Source organism: Nannobrachium achirus (genome assembly GCF_963921795.1).
Source record: "Nannobrachium achirus genome assembly, chromosome: 18".
Lineage (NCBI taxonomy): Eukaryota > Metazoa > Chordata > Actinopteri > Myctophiformes > Myctophidae > Nannobrachium > Nannobrachium achirus.
Window position 1 is genome coordinate 50,213,908 of NC_137825.1, and position 19,485 is coordinate 50,233,392.

A 19,485-nucleotide genomic window follows, 5' to 3' on the forward strand; every position below is an offset into this window, starting at 1 on the left:
ATTACTCAGATGGGAACTATTTCTGTCAAAGAACTTAGAGGGTGAGATGCTACCTCCAACTCGTGCTGCACTGCTACCACATTACCTCCGTGCCAACTCCGTCACAATACAGGATAAATCATACCTGACAAATTGCCCTGTGCTTCCACCAATCGAAGCAAATAGATGGAATTCAAAGAGTGGAGGGTATATTCCAGTCAGGTTTCTTGCTCTCCCTGCTCCAAAGGCAGTACTTGAGCTCATCAAATGTGTCTGCAAAGCAGGTTGTAAGGGACGGTGCAGCTGCTCAAATAACCTGCCTTTCACTCTATGCTATGGTGGAGACTGTGTCAACACTATTAGGTTGGACATTGAAGATGATGATGATGAAGACGAATATATCCTGCATGTCTGAAAATACTGTATTTTAGTGAATCTCTTTGGGCGTAATTGACCATGGGCTCTATAAGAGGATAAGGTGAGGGTTTTGGGGTGACAATAACAAATACCTTCATTATTGCAATAGCTGTCAACCATAACTGTTTAACACAAAAACATTATAAATAATACTGAGAATACTAATAAACCATCAAAGTACAATACATAAAACCAGGATACATAAAAACATTCGAAGTTCCAAATGTAAAAAAAAAAAAAGATCTCATCGAGATTTGGCAGGCCCTCTGTAGTAGCTCTGAGGACCCCCCCAGGGGTCCCGGACCCCCCGTGGAAGACCTCTGTTATTTGCTACTAGTCATTTTTGATTTCAGAGCATATTTCAGGTCTAATTTAACATTGTTCTGGAGCAGGAGCAGAGCGATTACTGAAATAGGCTCAGGGGTCTGTCTGGGGGGTCCCAGGTGAGGAAAGACCCCAACCAAAAGTCAGAAAGGTTATTCTGGCTGCTTTAAAAGTGTAATAAATGAACTCAGGATGTTTTAAAACCTACAAAACATCTCTAATATTATGAAAATTCGATATTAACTGGCTGGCGTTCTGTAAAACATCCAAAAAGGTGGCCATCTTTAAAACTGGCGGCCATTTTGAAAATTAAGTGTCTAATGTGATTTTTCTAAAGAATGACCCAAGAGGTACACTCTGTCAAATTTTGGTGCTTCTTTCCAGAACTGAAGTATTGTTCTCCTTAACTGCCCCGCTATACTGTTTTACAGCTGACATGAGGCTGGCTAGTGTCGGGGTGCGCGCCCGGCGGGCCGTGGAAGAACACTCCGAATCCGAGGTGAAGGAGGCGACACCAGAACCTGTCCACCATGACCACCACACCCAGACAGAGCACCACCCACACCACGAGTACGACCACATGAAGAACAAGTTCATGAATGAGTTGGAAAGGCTGCCACGTGAGTCTTTGCTTCTTCTTTTTTTCAATTAAGTGGTTATGTCAATAATTACTGTTTATATCCATGTTACTGTGCCAAGCCATACTGTTGAGGGTGTATACTAGTAGTCTACTTGTTCTTAAAGTGGGGTCCGGGGAACCTTAGCGGCCATCGAGGCCGGGGTTCCACAGAGGCCTTCTTCGCAAAATACAAAATGTAAACACATTATTTTTCGGTGAAAATACTTCACTCCACAAGCTCTCATGTTGAGATGCTTCCTGGCACAGAATCTTTTCAAATGAGGGTCCGGTTCGCTGCTATTTACATATCAATTTGGAGGTCCTTGACAAGAAAATGCAGGCCTGGGTTCCTGAAAGTGGTTTCTGGCAGTGGCGTCAGTTCAGCAAAAGCTAAGGTATGGCAACATGACTGGTGTCTTGCACACGTGCCTTCACGCATGTGCAAGACACCAGTCATGTTGCCATACCTTAGCAACAGGCATGATGAATTTGTTTTAAGAAGTACATTAAATGTTTTCCCCTGTAGCCAAGGTATGGCAGCTGCCATACCTTGCCATACCCAATTGACACCTCTGGTTTCCTGTTCCAGTGAGTTTTCCCATGGCTTTGTTTGATAGGCAGCAGATTTGAACCGGAAAACACATAATATGAAGGTGTCCTGTGAAAGTAGCAATATTTTAGCTTGAAGTCAGTGTTGATTTTGTTGACTAAAACTATGATGAAAAATGTTTGTTGACTGCGTCTTTTTCAATGACGAAAACTAAATAAAAACGAAATAAAAACTAAGCTGTGATGACTAGAACTAAGACTAAATATATTGACAATTTCGTCAACAAAATAAAAACTAGACTAAAACATTAGGGAGGGACAAGTGGAGAGGAGAGTCATTTTATGTTTGGTTGCTCTCAGGTGTTGCGTGCTGAAAATAGCAGATCTACAAGCTCCTGCGACGCGTTGTGAGCTTGTAGATTGGCTATTTTCAGCATGCAACCAAGTGTAAAATCAGTCATTACGATGCCATCAAGGCCTGCCAAAATACATGTTAGTTGACTCAATCAACTTAGATTTAGTCAACTAAAATCTCATGATATTTAGTTGACTAAAATTAGACAAAAACTAAACGTTTTCAGGAGACTAAATTATGACTAAAACTAAATTAGATTTTATTCAAAAGACTATGACTAAAACTAAATCAAAATGTGCTGTCAAACACTGCTTGAAGTCATGCATAGTACATACAATAGGATGGCTTATAGGGCATTCCTAGTAAAAAATTAAAAAAAACACCAGAAGACTTGTTTTTATGGCTGTGAAAATCTGTTTGAGTAAATGAGTACATTTCTCCCCTCCATCAACAACTAGCATCAACCTAATCCCCACTACTTGAGTACTTAGCCCTATGTTGCTTAGCCGTAGACAGCAGAAGACTGTGTTTATACTGCTCCTGGGTATGATTATGTAATTATACAGTATATGAATGTCGCTGAAGATGTGTGTCGCCGAGTTCATGTGTGTTCCTACATGAGTGGAAAGACAAATACGAGGAAACAAAGTTCAACAAGGTGTAAACGCACAAATAAACCTTTTATAAGTCCACACCATTCACACATCATTCACTGTCACAATCATTTGAGCCGATTTGAGTTTGTACGTCTCTCGATAATATCAATTCAATTCAATTCAATGGAGCTTTATTGGTATTAGAAAACATACGTTTACATTGCCAAAGCAAGTGTCACAAATACAATAAAAACAGTTGAAAATGGGGAACATAATATACATTGGGAGGGGGTACAGCATTGTATAAACAGAGCTATGTCTCATTGTGACATTCGATATGTATACACAGGGTATAAAGCTTTTGGAACAAATAACAGCATTCTTTTTTCTCAAAATGCATTTTAAGGTAGCAGCTCTGTTTCATACTGTTTGTGCAGTATGTCTAGATGTCAATACATGGTTTGTAGTCCTTAGGGTGGTTGTGTTTCTAGCCTTCTTTTGTCGCAACAGTTCACAAATCTTGCTGCTGTGTTCGAACATTGTTGTATTTCTCCCAGTAGGTATGGGAGTTTTTCATATCACAGCTTACTTATAAGACCTTGGATCTGGAGATTTGGAAATGCAATTTATTTTCACAAATGTTGATTTGACTGTAGAGTAAAACATTTTGTGCTGTAGAAATAAATAATAAAAAAGTAATCTCAAGCATTTGTGGTTAGATTTGAATCCCATTGAAAATCGGAATGTTTTATTTTGGATCTCAAAATATTGAATGCAGAGAAGCAACCATAGCATAATTTAGCACTGTTTACACGGTGGTTTGGGGTTGGGATAATAAGGGATTATTGGTAAGACAGTACAGTACTAGCTGTGCTAGGCATGTTGCTTCATGAAATTCAACTTCTCCTCATTCTCCCACTGTACAAGTATATCATCATAGCTCTGATCCCTCTGTTCATATCATATGTACTCAGTTGTGAATAATGCAAAGATGATACTTGCAGGGACGTGCTGGCCATTGGGAAAAGCGGTGCAACTCCCGAACGACCGGTTCATTCCCGGCCGGTCCAGGCCGGCCATTAGGAAAAAAAATAATAATAAAATGTCGGCCTTCGTTCCATTTTGGGGGCTTACAAAGTAAATCGTCACTGTCGGGCAGAAACCTTGTATCTTCAAGTTTCGAATTTGTAAATTTTTTCGCAAAGCAAAGCCATGCTTCATCTTACAAGGCCGTCGCAAAAAAGTAGTGAAAACAGCAGATCTACAAGCACACGCGTTGTGTGTTTGTAGATCGGCTGTTTTCACTAGTTTAAATATTTTTTAAAATGATAAATACAAAACAAATGGTTTTGGACATACAAGGTTTCCACCCACTGGCTTGTCACTTTGTCACAAATCTTTGAGTAGCAGCAGCAGCAGCGGTATAGAGAGAGATCTCTCTCTATAGCGCGCAATGAGGGCCTCTCCAACTCTTTTTCCCGGGCCTAATCAGGGGCCCAGCATGTCCCTGGATACTTGCCACCATGTCGAACCAGGGGTCATTGCCATGTTGGCTTGTGGTGGATATTTTTGTCAAATATGACAAATATGACAAATATGAAATATGAATACTGACATGGCCCAACACCACATCACTCCACACCGCCCACTTGTGCCAGGTTTTCCACTACAAAGACCTGGGTAGAGTGGTGTGAAAGCGGTACTAAACGTGGTACTAAAAAGGATCCAATCTAGAGTAGGTCTGAGCTAGACCAAACAGGGCCAAACACTTCATATTGTGTTATAACCACTTTTATAATCTATTAGGCTATAGTGTATTATAATTATCATAGAAATACATTAATACGTTATAGTGTATTATAATCACAGTTATAATCCATTATAGTGTATTATAATTTTGGATAGTTGTAATACAAACGTTTATTGTATATAATCACAGCTAAAAGGGTCAATTTGTTTCGATAGGGATACTTTTGTGTAATGGAAAATGTAGATATTTTTTATGTGGTGCGGTGTGGTGCGGTGTAGTATCGTGTAGTGTGGTGCTAAAGCTGCTGTCGAAAAGGGGCTTATGCATGACCATACATGCGAACAGGTATGTAATTCTGAGAGGATACAAAATGTAATTGTAAATTTTACACTCTCAGAGCTGTGGGGGACGGGGGTCCTTGCAAATAAAACGTTTGAGAACCACTAGTACCAGTGATAATGTGCCTGTGCGTTGTAGTAAATCAGTGTCATACATATTCTGAGTAAAACCTGGAGACTTGACGTATTTAGTACCTTAATTGGGTATTATGATCAAAATAAGAACATAATGTTATGTAAAACAGAAAATCTAAAATGTGCCACGGACAAGGACAAGTCTCTACCACGGACACATTTGTCGGAGTATGGACATATTGGTGACCCCTATAACAAACGTGCTTCCATCTTTATCTCAGTGGCGTCAGTTCAGAAAAAAGCTAAGGTATGGCAACATGACTGGTGTCAAGACACCAGTCGTGTTGCCATACCTTAGCAACAGGCATGATACATTTATTGCGACCGTAGGTCGCACTTACTATCAAAACATGCACAAACTGTCAGTCTGTCTGTCTGTCTGTCTGTCCGTCTGTCTGTCACACCTCACACGTCACACTATTGCCCTGCTCATATCTCCGCAACCGTTGCCCCGATCCATGCCAAATTTTGCACACACGCTCCTTGGCTGTCAAACTACAACCTCCAAGGACCCCCGGAGCTCCAGGGACCCCCAGGTCCCTGGGGGACCCCCAGATGTAAAAAATGACCAAATGTGCAAAAATGACCAAATGACCACCCCAACGGGGCTGCTCACGGGGAATTCCCGGGGACCACCGACTCCTGCTGCTCCAGAACGGATGCAAAAGTGGTGGCGCCCCCAGTGGAGGACCCCCTCCACTGCAGCTCACATAAAATGCCGTAACTCGGGCTAGGAGGGTCCGGGAGAGCCGGGGCCGGTACCTATTCGTCCGCCAAGGCAACGCGGACACCCCACCCCTCATTTCTCACATGGCCCTCTTCTAGCGCCACCATGAGGCCGAACACCGAACACATTTTTGGACACTGCTCCTACAGTTTTTGCCCTAAAATCACGCAAATCGCTACACAGTATGTCTACACTCATCCCATCACCATGAATCTGTCCCATATAGCGCCACCTTCAGGCCGATTTTTAAAAACACATTTTTGGACACTGCTCCTACAGATTTTGCCCTAAAATCACGAAAATCACTACACAGCATGTCTACACTCATGTCATCAACATGGATCAGAAAGATTTTGGAAAAACAAACTTTTGCCCTATTTGTGGAGATAAGCGACCTACGGTCGCTTATCTCCCGATTAGGGAGTCTTACTGGTTTTAAGAAATAGAATCCATTCCCCCCCCCGTGCCACAGTTAACAATAATGCATTGCACCTGTGCAGCTGACCTGCGGAACCTGGGAATATACCATTCTGTCAAGATGGGGAGAATACAAGTGTGTAGAATATAATTATAATACCTTGTTAAAGTGACCATTTTGTTAAATGTTGCATTTGTAGTTATTTTACTGTAATTTAACAACATAATAACCAGCACAGATAGACAAAGAGACATTGTGGATTTATATTTAAAAGTAACTTTCATTTCCCCCCCTGGACCCAGGGTATGGCAGCTGCATACCCCTGCCATACCCAATTGACGCCCCTGCTTTATCTCAATACCCGACTGTTTCTCCTCCTCAGTCCCCATGTGGGCGGTGGGTGCCATCGTGGTCTTGGTGCTGGCCTTGGTGGGCTGCTGCGTCTTCTGCTTTTTCAAGAAATGCTTTGGCAAAAAGAAGAAGCCAAAGAAAGTGAGAGAGACGAAGGGTGGCCGCCGGAGAAAGGCCAAGGAAGGGGACGGAGAGGCTGGAGAAAAGGTAGGGGAAAAAACGTTTGTTTCACAACAAACCAGGTAGGCTCAGACAGGCGTGTGCATCACCTTTTTATCCGCCTGTAAAAACTGCCCTCTCCAGACCATGAATGCAGTGTTTACTATGGTGAAAGAAATGCAAATACCCTCTTTCCATGCCATACCTGAAGGCAGCATTCAAGAGCCTTGTCCAAACTCTCCTGAACTTGAACGCAGCATCATATGTGTCCGAACACAGCTGAGGGCTAGTCATTGAATTTTTTTTTCATTTTCATTTTTTCATTTCATTTGAAAGCTGGGAATCATAGCTACAAAATTATATATTGGTTGTGAGGATTGACCCAACAGTTTTGTAGATATGCCATGCAGCAATATTAGATCTGAGAAGCCTTTTAGATGAAATGTAACCTGCAAAATGTGAGGATTCTCTTCACATTAATTTAAAAAAGTCTTATTTACATGCAGAGTTAAGCTCTGGCGTTTAAGTGAAAAGTAGCTTTATCACATTTTAGAAAAAAAAAAGTAATTTCAGGGCTGGTCTAAAGCTGTGCTTTCCGAAATGACTGCCCCTCTGCTATATGCTGGGTAACATATGTTGAAAGAATTGCCCTCACTGTGTTAGGGATGGGACGATATGAACATTTCATATCACGATTATTGTGACAAAAGAAATCGCGATTTACGATATTAACGCAATAATCAAAAGCCATTATCCTGGGGCGGAACATTTACAAAGAAATAGCAGATCTACAAGTCGTCCCATAATATATAAAGCGATAATATCGCTTATCGTCCCATTCCTACTCTGTGTAGAAATCAAGCATTGAAAAGCATCAAGCATCGAAAATAGCTGGTCTGCTATTTTCGATAATTTCACCAAAAGGCCCTTTTAGAAATGTCAGCCCCTGCCTCTCTAACATTCTCTGCTCATTCTCTAATCATCTTTCTTTCTGCAATGATAATCATTACAATGATAGTGTTCTGTATTTGGTACTGTGTTGCTCAGATGTTGCTCTGTCACGCAGGGAGAGGGAGAGGAGAAGAAGGAGGGCGAGGAAGAGGAGAAAGAACAGGAGAAACTGGGTAAACTGGAGTTCTCCTTGGACTACAATTTCACTGACACCCAGGTAGGCCTGAAGACACGGAAGTCCCTTCCCATCCCTTTCCATGACTTATACCAGTGTTTCTCAACCTTTTTTCTGCATGGGCACACTTTTCATGTCCCAAGAATCCATGGGCACACCAACATAAAACCTTGTATCTCCAAGTTTCAAATTTGTACGTTTCTTCGCAAAGTAAAGCCCTGCTTCATCATACAAGGCTGTCGCACAACAGTAGTGAAAACAGCAGATCTACAAGCACTGTGCTTGTAGATCGGCTGTTCACTAGTTTAAATCATTTTTTAAATGATAAATACAATACTGGCTTTCAAGCAGTTTCAAGGGGCACACTTGACCCTTCTCAGGGGCACACCAAAGGTCCCCAGGCACAGTGGTTGAGAAACACTGACTTATACAACCAGTAAGACACCTAAGGACTAAAAGCGACCTCGCCCTAAAGGGCGAGGTTGCGCAGTGTGGTTGCCCTAAGGGCATCATCTGGGAATCAGATGTAGAGGTCAGCTCCATATATGGAGATCTAGGTGATGATCCAGTCGTCTCCATCTGGGAATCAAATGTAGAGTACAGGGATCTCCATATATGGTCATAAAAACAAGGACAAGGACGTAATTAATTTGCAAGTGTGACTCGTGTCGCGGCAACCACACTGGTTAAACTGACACGATATGTCCATATATGGGCTTTCCCAGATATGTCCATAATATTGATGGGCATCAAAGGGATTCTATTAGTGTGGTAGCCCTAACAGAGCATCATCTGGGAATCAGATGTAGAGGTCAGCTCCATATATGGATATCCAGGGTTTGATCTTTGATGAGGTGATGCATGTCACAACAATGTGATGTCACAATATCAACAATGTGACAACAGCTATAGACTATAGACATTATGGCATTACTTACTTACTCAGGGCTAAATGGTTTCACTGAGCACCGCTGACCTCTGGCTGTTTGTGGGTAAGATAACCTCTAATATCCCCAACATCAATTATCTTGGGGCGGAATTTGCCAAAAAATATCAGATACAGGCTCACAACGCATCGCTGCGCGTTATGAGCTTGTAGATCAGCTATTTTTTAGCAAAGAGATTTAGTAGAGAGTGAAAAAAGACTGTATGTAAGTACTGTAATTGCTGGACTATAAGCCACACCTGAATATAAGCCGCACCAGATACATTTAGGGAAAAAATGTTTACATATAAAAGCCGCACCTGACTATAAGCCGCAGGTGTCCTTCCTGCTTCCCGCTAGAGCGCCCCTGGTGGCCGTTAGCTGTAAAAATCTATATAGAAATCCTTGTTAAAGACCATTGTAAAACTAACTAACTGGCCGTTAGCTGTAAAAATCTTTGTATAAGCTGCACCGATTTATAAGCTGCAGGGTTCATAACAGGGGAAAAACCCTGCGGCTTATTGCGACCGTAAGGTCGCAGTTTAGTATGAAAACCTCCACCGGCCGTCCGTCGGTCACACGTGCGGTCGACCGCACGTCACACGTGCGGTCGACGTGTGATGAGGTCACGATGAGTCATCTATGCCCAAATATAGATTTCGCTAGGTTTGACATCACAAACTCTATGGGCCATCTGACCTAGAAATCTATATTTGGGCATAGATGACTCATCGTGACCTCATCACACGTCGACCGCACGTGTGACGTGCGGTCGACCGCACGTGTGACCGACGGACGGCCGGTGGAGGTTTTCATACTAAACTGCGATCTTACGGTCGCAACCAGTAAGACTCCCTAATCGGGAGATAAGCGACCGTTGGTCGCTTATCTCCACAAATAGGCCAAAAGTTTGTTTTACCAATTATTACACTCTATGTGAACATTTACATCAACAAATCCCAAGTACTATGCAGAACGACCCATTTCAAGTTTTTAATGTACAACAATATTTAGAAAATAGGTCTACAAGCTGACAGTCCTCGTCCCTTATATTCCCATAGGTTATATGGAGATCTCAGTGTTTGTCAGTCCTTGTTCATTTATGCCCATATATGGACATCTCTATATCTACTGTAACAGTCCTTGTCCCTTTATGCCCATATATGGAGATCTCTTAACTGTAAGTCCTTGTCCCTTTTATGCCCATATATGGATATTCCTGATGTCATCAGTATATGAACATATATGGGCTTTCTGATATGCCCATATATGGAGATCTCTTAACTGTAAGCCCTTGTCCCTTTTATGCCCATATATGGATATCCCTGATGTCATCCGTATATGCCCATATATGGGCTTTCTAATATGCCCATATATGGAGATCTCTGTATCTCCATATATGGGTATAAAAGGATACTTCAGGTCTGACATCAGGTTTGTTTATATTGGGTTGCTAGGTTTGACATCACAAACTCTATGGGCCATCTGACCTAGAAATCTATATTTGGGCATAGATGACTCATCGTGACCTCATCACACGTCGACCGCACGTGTGACGCGCGGTCGACCGCACGTGTGACCGACGGACGGCCGGTGGAGGTTTTCATACCAGTAAGACTCCCTAATCGGGAGATAAGCGACCGTTGGTCGCTTATCTCCACAAATAGGCCAAAAGTTTGTTTTACCAATTATTACACTCTATGTGAACATTTACATCAACAAATCCCAAGTAGGCCTACTATGCAGAACGACCCATTTCAAGTTTTTAATGTACAACAATATTTAGAAAATAGGTCTACAAGCTGACAGTCCTCGTCCCTTATATTCCCATAGGTTATATGGAGATCTCAGTGTTTGTCAGTCCTTGTTCATTTATGCCCATATATGGACATCTCTATATCTACTGTAACAGTCCTTGTCCCTTTATGCCCATATATGGAGATCTCTTAACTGTAAGTCCTTGTCCCTTTTATGCCCATATATGGATATTCCTGATGTCATCAGTATATGAACATATATGGGCTTTCTGATATGCCCATATATGGAGATCTCTTAACTGTAAGCCCTTGTCCCTTTTATGCCCATATATGGATATCCCTGATGTCATCCGTATATGCCCATATATGGGCTTTCTAATATGCCCATATATGGAGATCTCTGTATCTCCATATATGGGTATAAAAGGATACTTCAGGTCTGACATCAGGTTTGTTTATATTGGGTTGCTAGGTTTGACATCACAAACTCTATGGGCCATCTGACCTAGAAATCTATATTTGGGCATAGATGACTCATCGTGACCTCATCACACGTCGACCGCACGTGTGACGTGCGGTCGACCGCACGTGTGACCGACGGACGGCCGGTGGAGGTTTTCATACTAAACTGCGACCTTACGGTCGCAATAAACAAACCTGATGTCAGACCTGAAGTATCCTTTTATACCCATATATGGAGATACAGAGATCTCCATATATGGGCATATTAGAAAGCCCATATATGGGCATATACGGATGACATCAGGGATATCCATATATGGGCATAAAAGGGACAAGGGCTTACAGTTAAGAGATCTCCATATATGGGCATATCAGAAAGCCCATATATGTTCATATACTGATGACATCAGGAATATCCATATATGGGCATAAAAGGGACAAGGACTTACAGTTAAGAGATCTCCATATATGGGCATAAAGGGACAAGGACTGTTACAGTAGATATAGAGATGTCCATATATGGGCATAAATGAACAAGGACTGACAAACACTGAGATCTCCATATAACCTATGGGAATATAAGGGACGAGGACTGTCAGCTTGTAGACCTATTTTCTAAATATTGTTGTACATTAAAAACTTGAAATGGGTCGTTCTGCATAGTACTTGGGATTTGTTGATGTAAATGTTCACATAGAGTGTAATAATTGGTAAAACAAACTTTTGGCCTATTTGTGGAGATAAGCGACCAACGGTCGCTTATCTCCCGATTAGGGAGTCTTACTGGTTGTCCGGCAATTACGGGGTACGTTATTTCCAGGTCTGTTACTATTACCAATTACAGAGGGTTTAATTGGTAGGCCTACCGGATATGCAGCTCGGCAAATAAAAGGTGAATTGAACCCAGTGCATGACGGAGGACGATTTCATGATAAATGAAATCTCCACGATACGATTATTGTGAGTGTTTTTTTATAGCGATAATAACGATTACCGTCCCATCCCCAGCTCATCGTAGGAATCCTTCAGGCTCAGGACCTTGCTGCCATGGATATGGGCGGCACGTCCGATCCTTACGTCAAAGTCTTCCTGTTACCGGATAAGAAGAAGAAGTACGAAACCAAGGTGCAGCGCAAGAACTTGTGCCCGGTTTTCAACGAGACCTTCATCTTCAAGGTACGTACGACACTGTCCGTCAGTGGGACGTTGTTTAAATCTAGGCCTTTGAATTATTGAATGCTTTAACTAGCTTGTAGATCTGCTATTTTTGAAAAATCACGACTATTTGTGCAAATCTTTGACTATCTCATTTTTAAAGTGAACATTTGCAACTCAAATATTTGCTTCTGGGGGGGGGGGGGGGGGGGGGGTCCCTGATACTAAATAGTTTGAGACGGGGGTCGGCGGCCAAATACATATAATTCTAGGGGTCCTTGACATGAAACCGTTTGAGAACCACTGACGTAGAAACGTGTTTTTCAAAAAACTTTAGAAGGATTTAGAAGACACATATAGAATCGGGTCAAAATATTCAAACACTTGCACAAATTGCCATGATTTTTCAAAAATAGAAGATCTACAAGCTCGCAGCGCGGCACTCGGTGCCGCGATGTGAGCTTGTAGATCTGCTATTTTTTTATAGTTAAAGCATAAAATAATAATACGCATTAACGCATACCCGGTCTAAATGGGTTAATATTAGATATCGCCTGGCTTTTATTGGTTGGTTGGTCGTCTCCCTTTGTCGTTGTGCGTCTCTGTCACTACTTGTGTCGATATTCCAGGTTGTCTGGCAGAGGTCTGGCCCAATGTCTCTGCTTCCCCTCGTCTTTAGTCTCTCATTCCTTGAATGGCGTCTGTTAAGGTACCTCTCTGCCTCCCACCCTCATCCCTCCCAAGGAAAGAGATCCCTCCTTATCCCCTGTTTGTGCCCTCACTAAATGTGCTTTGTTATTTGTTAAAGGAGTAGTTCACCCCAAAATGACTTTTCTTTTCTATAGTCACGCCATGGAGACTTGAGTTCAATAATATTTTTTGGTATTTATCGCATTCAAAAAAGACAAAAAATGTATTAGAGTAAATTTACCCCCATTGATTCTGGATGGGGACCCAAATGCATGGGCCTGGATGGGGAACCAAATGCATTTTTTGTGAGAATCAATGGGGGTAAATTGACTTGACTCTTGACCCTAAATTTACCCCCATTGATGCTGACCCAAATGCATGTGGGTCCCCATCCAGGGCCATGCATTTGGGTCCCCATCCAGGCCCATGCATTTGGGTCCCCATCCAGAATCAATGGGGGTAAATCTACTATGATATACTGTATATATTCTTTGTCTTAGGAATGCAACGAATACAAAAATATATTATTGAAGTCTCCATGGTGTGACTAATCAATAAGAAAAAAAGTCATTTTGGGGGTGAACTACTCCTTTAAACTGTAAAATATTGCCAAAATTGTGTTCTTTGACATCATGTATGCATTTTAATAATGGAATTATGCATACTGTATTTCTCTTTTGTTAACTACCTACCTCTTCCAGATTCCATATGCAGAGTTGGGCGGGAAGACCTTGGTGTTGCAAGTCTTTGACTTTGACCGCTTCTCCAAACACGACATGATCGGGGAGATTAAGATCCCCATGAACAGTGTGGACCTGGGCCAGCCCATGCAGCAATGGAGAGACTTGGAGAGTGGCGAGAAGGAGGAGGTAATATGATGACACTTTTGACACTGCACGCTAGGGCATTCACCAAATATTCAAATATTCGAATATTCGAATATCAAAGTCACTATTCGGCGTTGTTCACCGAAGTCGAATATTTGCTTATTTCTTTTTTTTTTTTTTTTAATTTTGTTATTGTTTTCTCTTTAAAAAAGATATAGTTTATAAAGCTTGGCTAGATAGGAAGTCATAAGAATGAGTTTTCAAACCTTTTTAGGCTGTGACCCCCAAAATAAACATATTTGAACTGGGGACCCCTCCACCCTGACAAGCACTTGGAATTGTAGTTATTACATTTAATGTGACTCGGTTCCGCAGATAAATATTGTGAAAATAGCAGATCTACATGCTGACAACGCCTCGCAACGCGAGGCGTTGTGAGCATGTAGATCGGCTATTTTCACAATGATCGCCTCTTGCTTTACTTAATATTTGACAGTTTGGCCAGTCCTGTCGAATATTCGACTATTCGAATACTTTGAGGTCGAATAATTCGAATACTAAAAATCACTATTCGTGAATGCCCTACTTTTGACACACACGCACAGCGCACACATTATTAGAGATGGGATTTATGGTTCTTGGAAGTGAGCCGGATCTCTGAGAGCCGTTCCAAAAAACTGGCTCATTTTAGTTTACTGGTTACTTTGTAGATTTTGATTATGATTGCAAATCACTTCAACCCTATAGGCCTATATATTTTGGCCATAGGATACATTTCTGCCATTTGAAAATAGCCGATCTGTAGATCGGCTATTTTCAAATGATTTTTCTACATTTTATTCATTGGAAAACTTGTGAAATGTGACATTCTGCATAATGAGTACTTTGTACTATTGGTACTTTAAGTGCATTTTGATGCCAATACTTTTGTACTTTTACTCAAGTACATTTTAATTCCAAACTTCTGCTTGTGGCAGAGTATTTCCACATTGATTGCAGTATTGATATTTTTAAATATGTAAAGAAATTGAGTACTTTTCCCACCACTCTTCATTTACAAAAGGAACGGCTCCCTACTGCGAAACCGGATCCCATCGCTCATTTCAAAGAGCCGTTCAAAAGACTCGATTTGTTTGCGAACGTCCCAACTCTACACAGAAAATGCAGCTGTGTATATTACTGTCCAAATGTGTTCCTTTCAGCAAGAGAAACTGGGCGACATTTGCATCTCGCTGCGCTATGTACCCACTGCTGGCAAACTGACTGTCAACATCATGGAGGCAAAGAACCTGAAGAAGATGGACGTTGGTGGTTTATCAGGTAATCAATATATTTCACCGCGAATGCTTTGGTTTGTGCTTCATCCCTCGTCACCGTCATTGAACAGTGTTGTTTTTGACAGCAAATTTTGATTTAGTTTTAGTCTTTTGAATAAAATGTCATTTAGTTTTAGTCATGATTTAGTCACCTGAAAAGTATTAGTTTTAGTCTAATTTTAGTCGACTAAATATCATAAGATTTTAGGCGACTGAATCTACAGTGGATTTAGTCGACTAAAATGTATTTTGGCAGGTCTTGATGGCATCGTAATGACTGATTTTACACGTGGTTGTGTGCTGAAAATAGCAGATCTACAAGCTCTGCGACGCGTTGTGAGCTTGTAGATCGGCTATTTTCAGCACGCAACACCTGAGAGCAACCAAACATAAATTTACTCTATTCCTCACTAGTCCCTCCCTAACGTTTTAGTCTAGTTTTTACTTTGTTGACGAAATTGTCAATATATTTACCGGTAGTCTTAGTTTTAGTCACCACAGCTTAGTTTTTGTTAAGTTTTTATTTCGTTTTCGTCAGTGAAAAAAAACACAGTCGACAAACATTTTTCGTCATAGTTTTAGTCGACGAAATCAACACCTTCATTGAAGCAACACGCAGTGACCAAGCATTGAAACATCTCCCACTCTTCCATCAGATCCATTTGTGAAGATTGTCCTACAGCAAAACGGGAAGAGAATCAAGAAAAAGAAGACCACGGTCAAGAAGAACACGCTCAACCCTTACTTCAACGAGAGTTTCAGCTTCGAGGTCCCGTTTGAGCAGATACAGGTCAGCTGTTTAACCAGGCCGATCATCAGTTGGAGACTGTCAAAACTGTGTGCGCTAGAGCAGGGGTTTTCAAAGTGGGTGACGGGGCACCCTGGGGTGCCACGACGGCAGTCTAGGGGTGCCGCGAGATCATTTGATAATATTTGGAATTTATTTGGACACTTGAAAAAATATTTAGTATCATTTTAAACTTGAAGTACGAAGTTATTTTCAGTCAGTTCTAACCAAAATGGCTATTATCTCAACGTTTTCCTCGCAACATAATCCCTAAGATATCGTCACCTCGTATCCAAGTGTCAAATGTGTAGTACATCTTTTGGTAGAGCAAAGCCCTGCTTCATCATACAAGACCGTCGCACAAAACTATGATGCGAGGCGTTGTGTGCTTGTAGATCTGCTGTTTTCACTAGTTTATTTTATAGATGATAAATACAAAACGAACGGTTTTGGACATACAAGGTTTCCACCCGACAACGACGATATGCTATAAATATAAGGTGCTGGGAGTGAAAATTATAATGAAGGGGTACCTCGGATTAAAAACATATTTATGGGGTGCCCTGAGAAAAAAAGTTTGGGAACCCCTGCACTAGAGATGGGATGATACAAAAATGTCACGTCGTGATTATTTTGACCATTTCTTTTTCTTTTGTTTACACGATATTATCACGATAATCAAAATATCACCAACATCCATTATCCTGGATCGAGCAGATCTACAAGCTCACAACGCGTCACAACTCGCCGCGTTGTGAGCATGTAGATCGGCTATTTTTTGGGCAAAGAGATTTGGTAGAGAGTGAAAAAAAGTTGGTTATTTCCAGGTCTGTTTGACCAATTACAGTGAGTTCAAGTGGTACAGGATATGCAGCTCGGCAAATAAAAGGTGAATTGATCCCAGTGCATGACGGAGGATCATTTCGCGATACATTTAAATCCCCACGATACGATTATCGTGAGTGTTATTTATCACGATAAACGATAATAACGATTATCATCCCATCCCTGGTGTGCACTGTGCAGTGGTCTTTCTCAAATGAAAAATGTTTTTTCAACCAGCTATGTCCTGCAAATTAGGCCCCATTTACACTGGCAGCCAAATCCAGCCTGAATCAGATCTGTGTCACATCCAGATTGGAATCTGATTTGTTCCATGTGACCATTTAAACCAATAGGATTCCAATCCAATCATTAGTCAGGGAAAATTAGCAGAATACCTGTCAAATCTGGGAATAAATTCCTTACCAAACAATTTCTTCACCAATGTGTTCGTAAAGGTGTCTAGTAACAACAAAGATTGAAATTCAACATCCCTAGCAAAATATTTGACAGCTAGGGTAATTCTGGGTCTCATTCACTATATACACTGTACTATAAGGGAAAAAAATCACTCCCAAAAATATGCTTTAAGTGGGATGTGAGGGGTCTAACTAGGTGAGTTAAATTATTCTGAATCCATTGCAAGCATTTGTTTTGCACGAAAAACATTCCTTGGGCCAAGAATGGACCCCATACACCTTGTGAAAAGTGATGACTCGTCTCTAAACCATCGTTTTTTTGCATCTGTTTTTGGCCCAATGAATGTTTTTCGTGCAAAACAAATGCTTGCAATGGATTCAGAATAATTAAAAACACCTAGTTAGACCCCTAACATGCTACTTAAAGCATATTTTTGGGAGTGATTTTTTTCCCTTATAGTACAGTGTGTATAGTGAATGAGACCCAGAATGACCCTAGCTGTCAAACATTTTGCTATAGGGATGTTGAATTTCAATCTTTGTTAGATATGTTACTGGACACCTTTACGAACACATTGGTGAAGAAAACTGTTTGGAAAGGAATTTATTCCCAGGTTTTATTAAAATTCCCTGACTACATGTGGCAGATCTGATTCAGGCTGGATTTGGCGGCTGACAGTGTAAATCCGTGCCATATAAATCCGGGTTTTTGCTTTCTTCTTCAGAAAGTGCAGGTGGTCATAACCGTGTTCGACTACGACAAGCTGGGGAGCAACGACCCCATCGGCAAGACCTTCATGGGCTACGGGGCCACCGGCGTGGGCCTTCGCCACTGGTCAGACATGCTGGCCAACCCCAGGCGCCCCGTCGCCCAGTGGCACACCCTGCTGCCCGTGGAGGAGGTGGACGAAGCTCTGAAGGCCAAACCTCGCTAGTGGCGCTCGTCGTCCGACGTTTCAAATTGTCCTCAAAATGCATTGTTTTAACTCAGTGGTTCTCAACCTGTGGGTCGGGACCCTCAAGTGGGGTTATTTTGGGGGGGTCCCCAGATGTTTAACTTAATGTGCAACGTTGTTTTCTCACTCAACTGCAAACAAACCAACATAAGGTTTTAAGTGAATAGATGGTATCTGCACATTTCTAAAGTGACAATTTAAGGAGTTTTTAATACCTCTAAAATGACTAATTAAACATTGTCCAAATTGTCAAATATTAGAGGCAGACATTGTGAAAATAGCAGATCTACATGCTCACAACGCCTCGCGTTGCGAGGCGTTGTGAGCATGTAGATCTGCTATTTTCACAAAAGAACCATACAAAATGTAATGCCTCAACTATTAGTGCTTGGCGTCCCCAGTTCAAATATGATTATTTTGAGGGTCACGGCCTGAAAAGGTTGAGGACCACTGTTTTAACTTTCCCAAGCAATGGATCGGGACCCATTTGTGGGTCGCGGATCCATTTCCATGGGTCGCGAGTGAATATCCCTTTATTTTTTGTGTTGTAAATGTTGTCCTAAAAGTATTATTTTAAATGATTTTCTGTGACTTTTCACAAAAATCCACACATTTTCTCATGATCCGCAAACCAATTCCAACATTTTTCCAAAAAAGATTTTGTGAATAAAATAAAAAGAATCAAAGAAAGTCCCTAAAGTAAAAAAAAAAGACACAAATATGAAGGTATATAATGTGAACACCTGTAATGTTCTACTTTTTCTTTTGGTTTAACTGTATTTACATGTTATATAAAAGTGCAATCTACAATAAAGACAAAGTTATAAAGTACAAAACACAATGTTTAAGAAGGGTTGAAAATAGCAGAACTGCAAGCTCACAACGTGGCACGCGCATGCAGATCTGCTATTTTCACTTGTTTGGGCCCCGGCCCCCGGGCAACGTCTAATCTCTCTTTTGGGTCTCGACCTGAAAGGTTTGCACTGTTTTACCATCCTAATGTTTGTTCATCCTAATGTTTACCCACTCACTCCACTTGTTATGTTGCCATATCTTTCGCTCTGTTCTTTGGAGAAGTTTGGAGTGTGTGTGTGTGTGTGTGTGTGTGTGCTAGTGCATTAACGACTTGTGATTTTTGCAAGTCCACTCGACTCAGTAAAAAGTTGAGTTGAAGTCGACTTTATCGTTTGATGACGTCATCACATCACACACGATCCCCCAATTATTTTGGGGGGGTCCCCAGATGATTAAGTTAATGTGCAATATTGTTTTCTCACTCAACAGTAAACAAACCAACATAAAGTTTAAGTTGTATCTTCACATTTCTAAAGTGCCAATTTAAGGACTTTTTAATGACAAATTAAACATTGTCCAAATTGTCAAATATATAGAGGCAGAAATTGTGAAAATAGACGATATACATGCTCACAACGCCTCGCGATGCGAGAAGTAGATCTTCTATTTTCACAATAGAAAGTATTTTTCAACTTCGACTTTCGACTTTCTCTGGTGGGAGTCGACTTGTG

The 19,485-nt window shown here is 41.3% G+C and overlaps 1 protein-coding gene across 1 annotated transcript; it reads left to right on the plus strand.

Moving 5' to 3' along the window:
* Positions 1 to 1,300: 1,300 nt before the first annotated feature.
* On the plus strand, positions 1,301 to 17,938 carry LOC308303446 (synaptotagmin-1-like; the record flags this gene model as incomplete). The annotated part of the gene is made up of 8 exons (XM_080747824.1): positions 1,301 to 1,340; positions 6,590 to 6,765; positions 7,784 to 7,885; positions 11,996 to 12,163; positions 13,534 to 13,701; positions 14,865 to 14,979; positions 15,632 to 15,765; positions 17,729 to 17,938. 8 exons carry the CDS (start codon positions 1,301 to 1,303, stop codon positions 17,936 to 17,938), a joined length of 1,113 nt encoding a protein of 370 aa, XP_080603950.1.
* Positions 17,939 to 19,485: the final 1,547 nt, after the last annotated feature.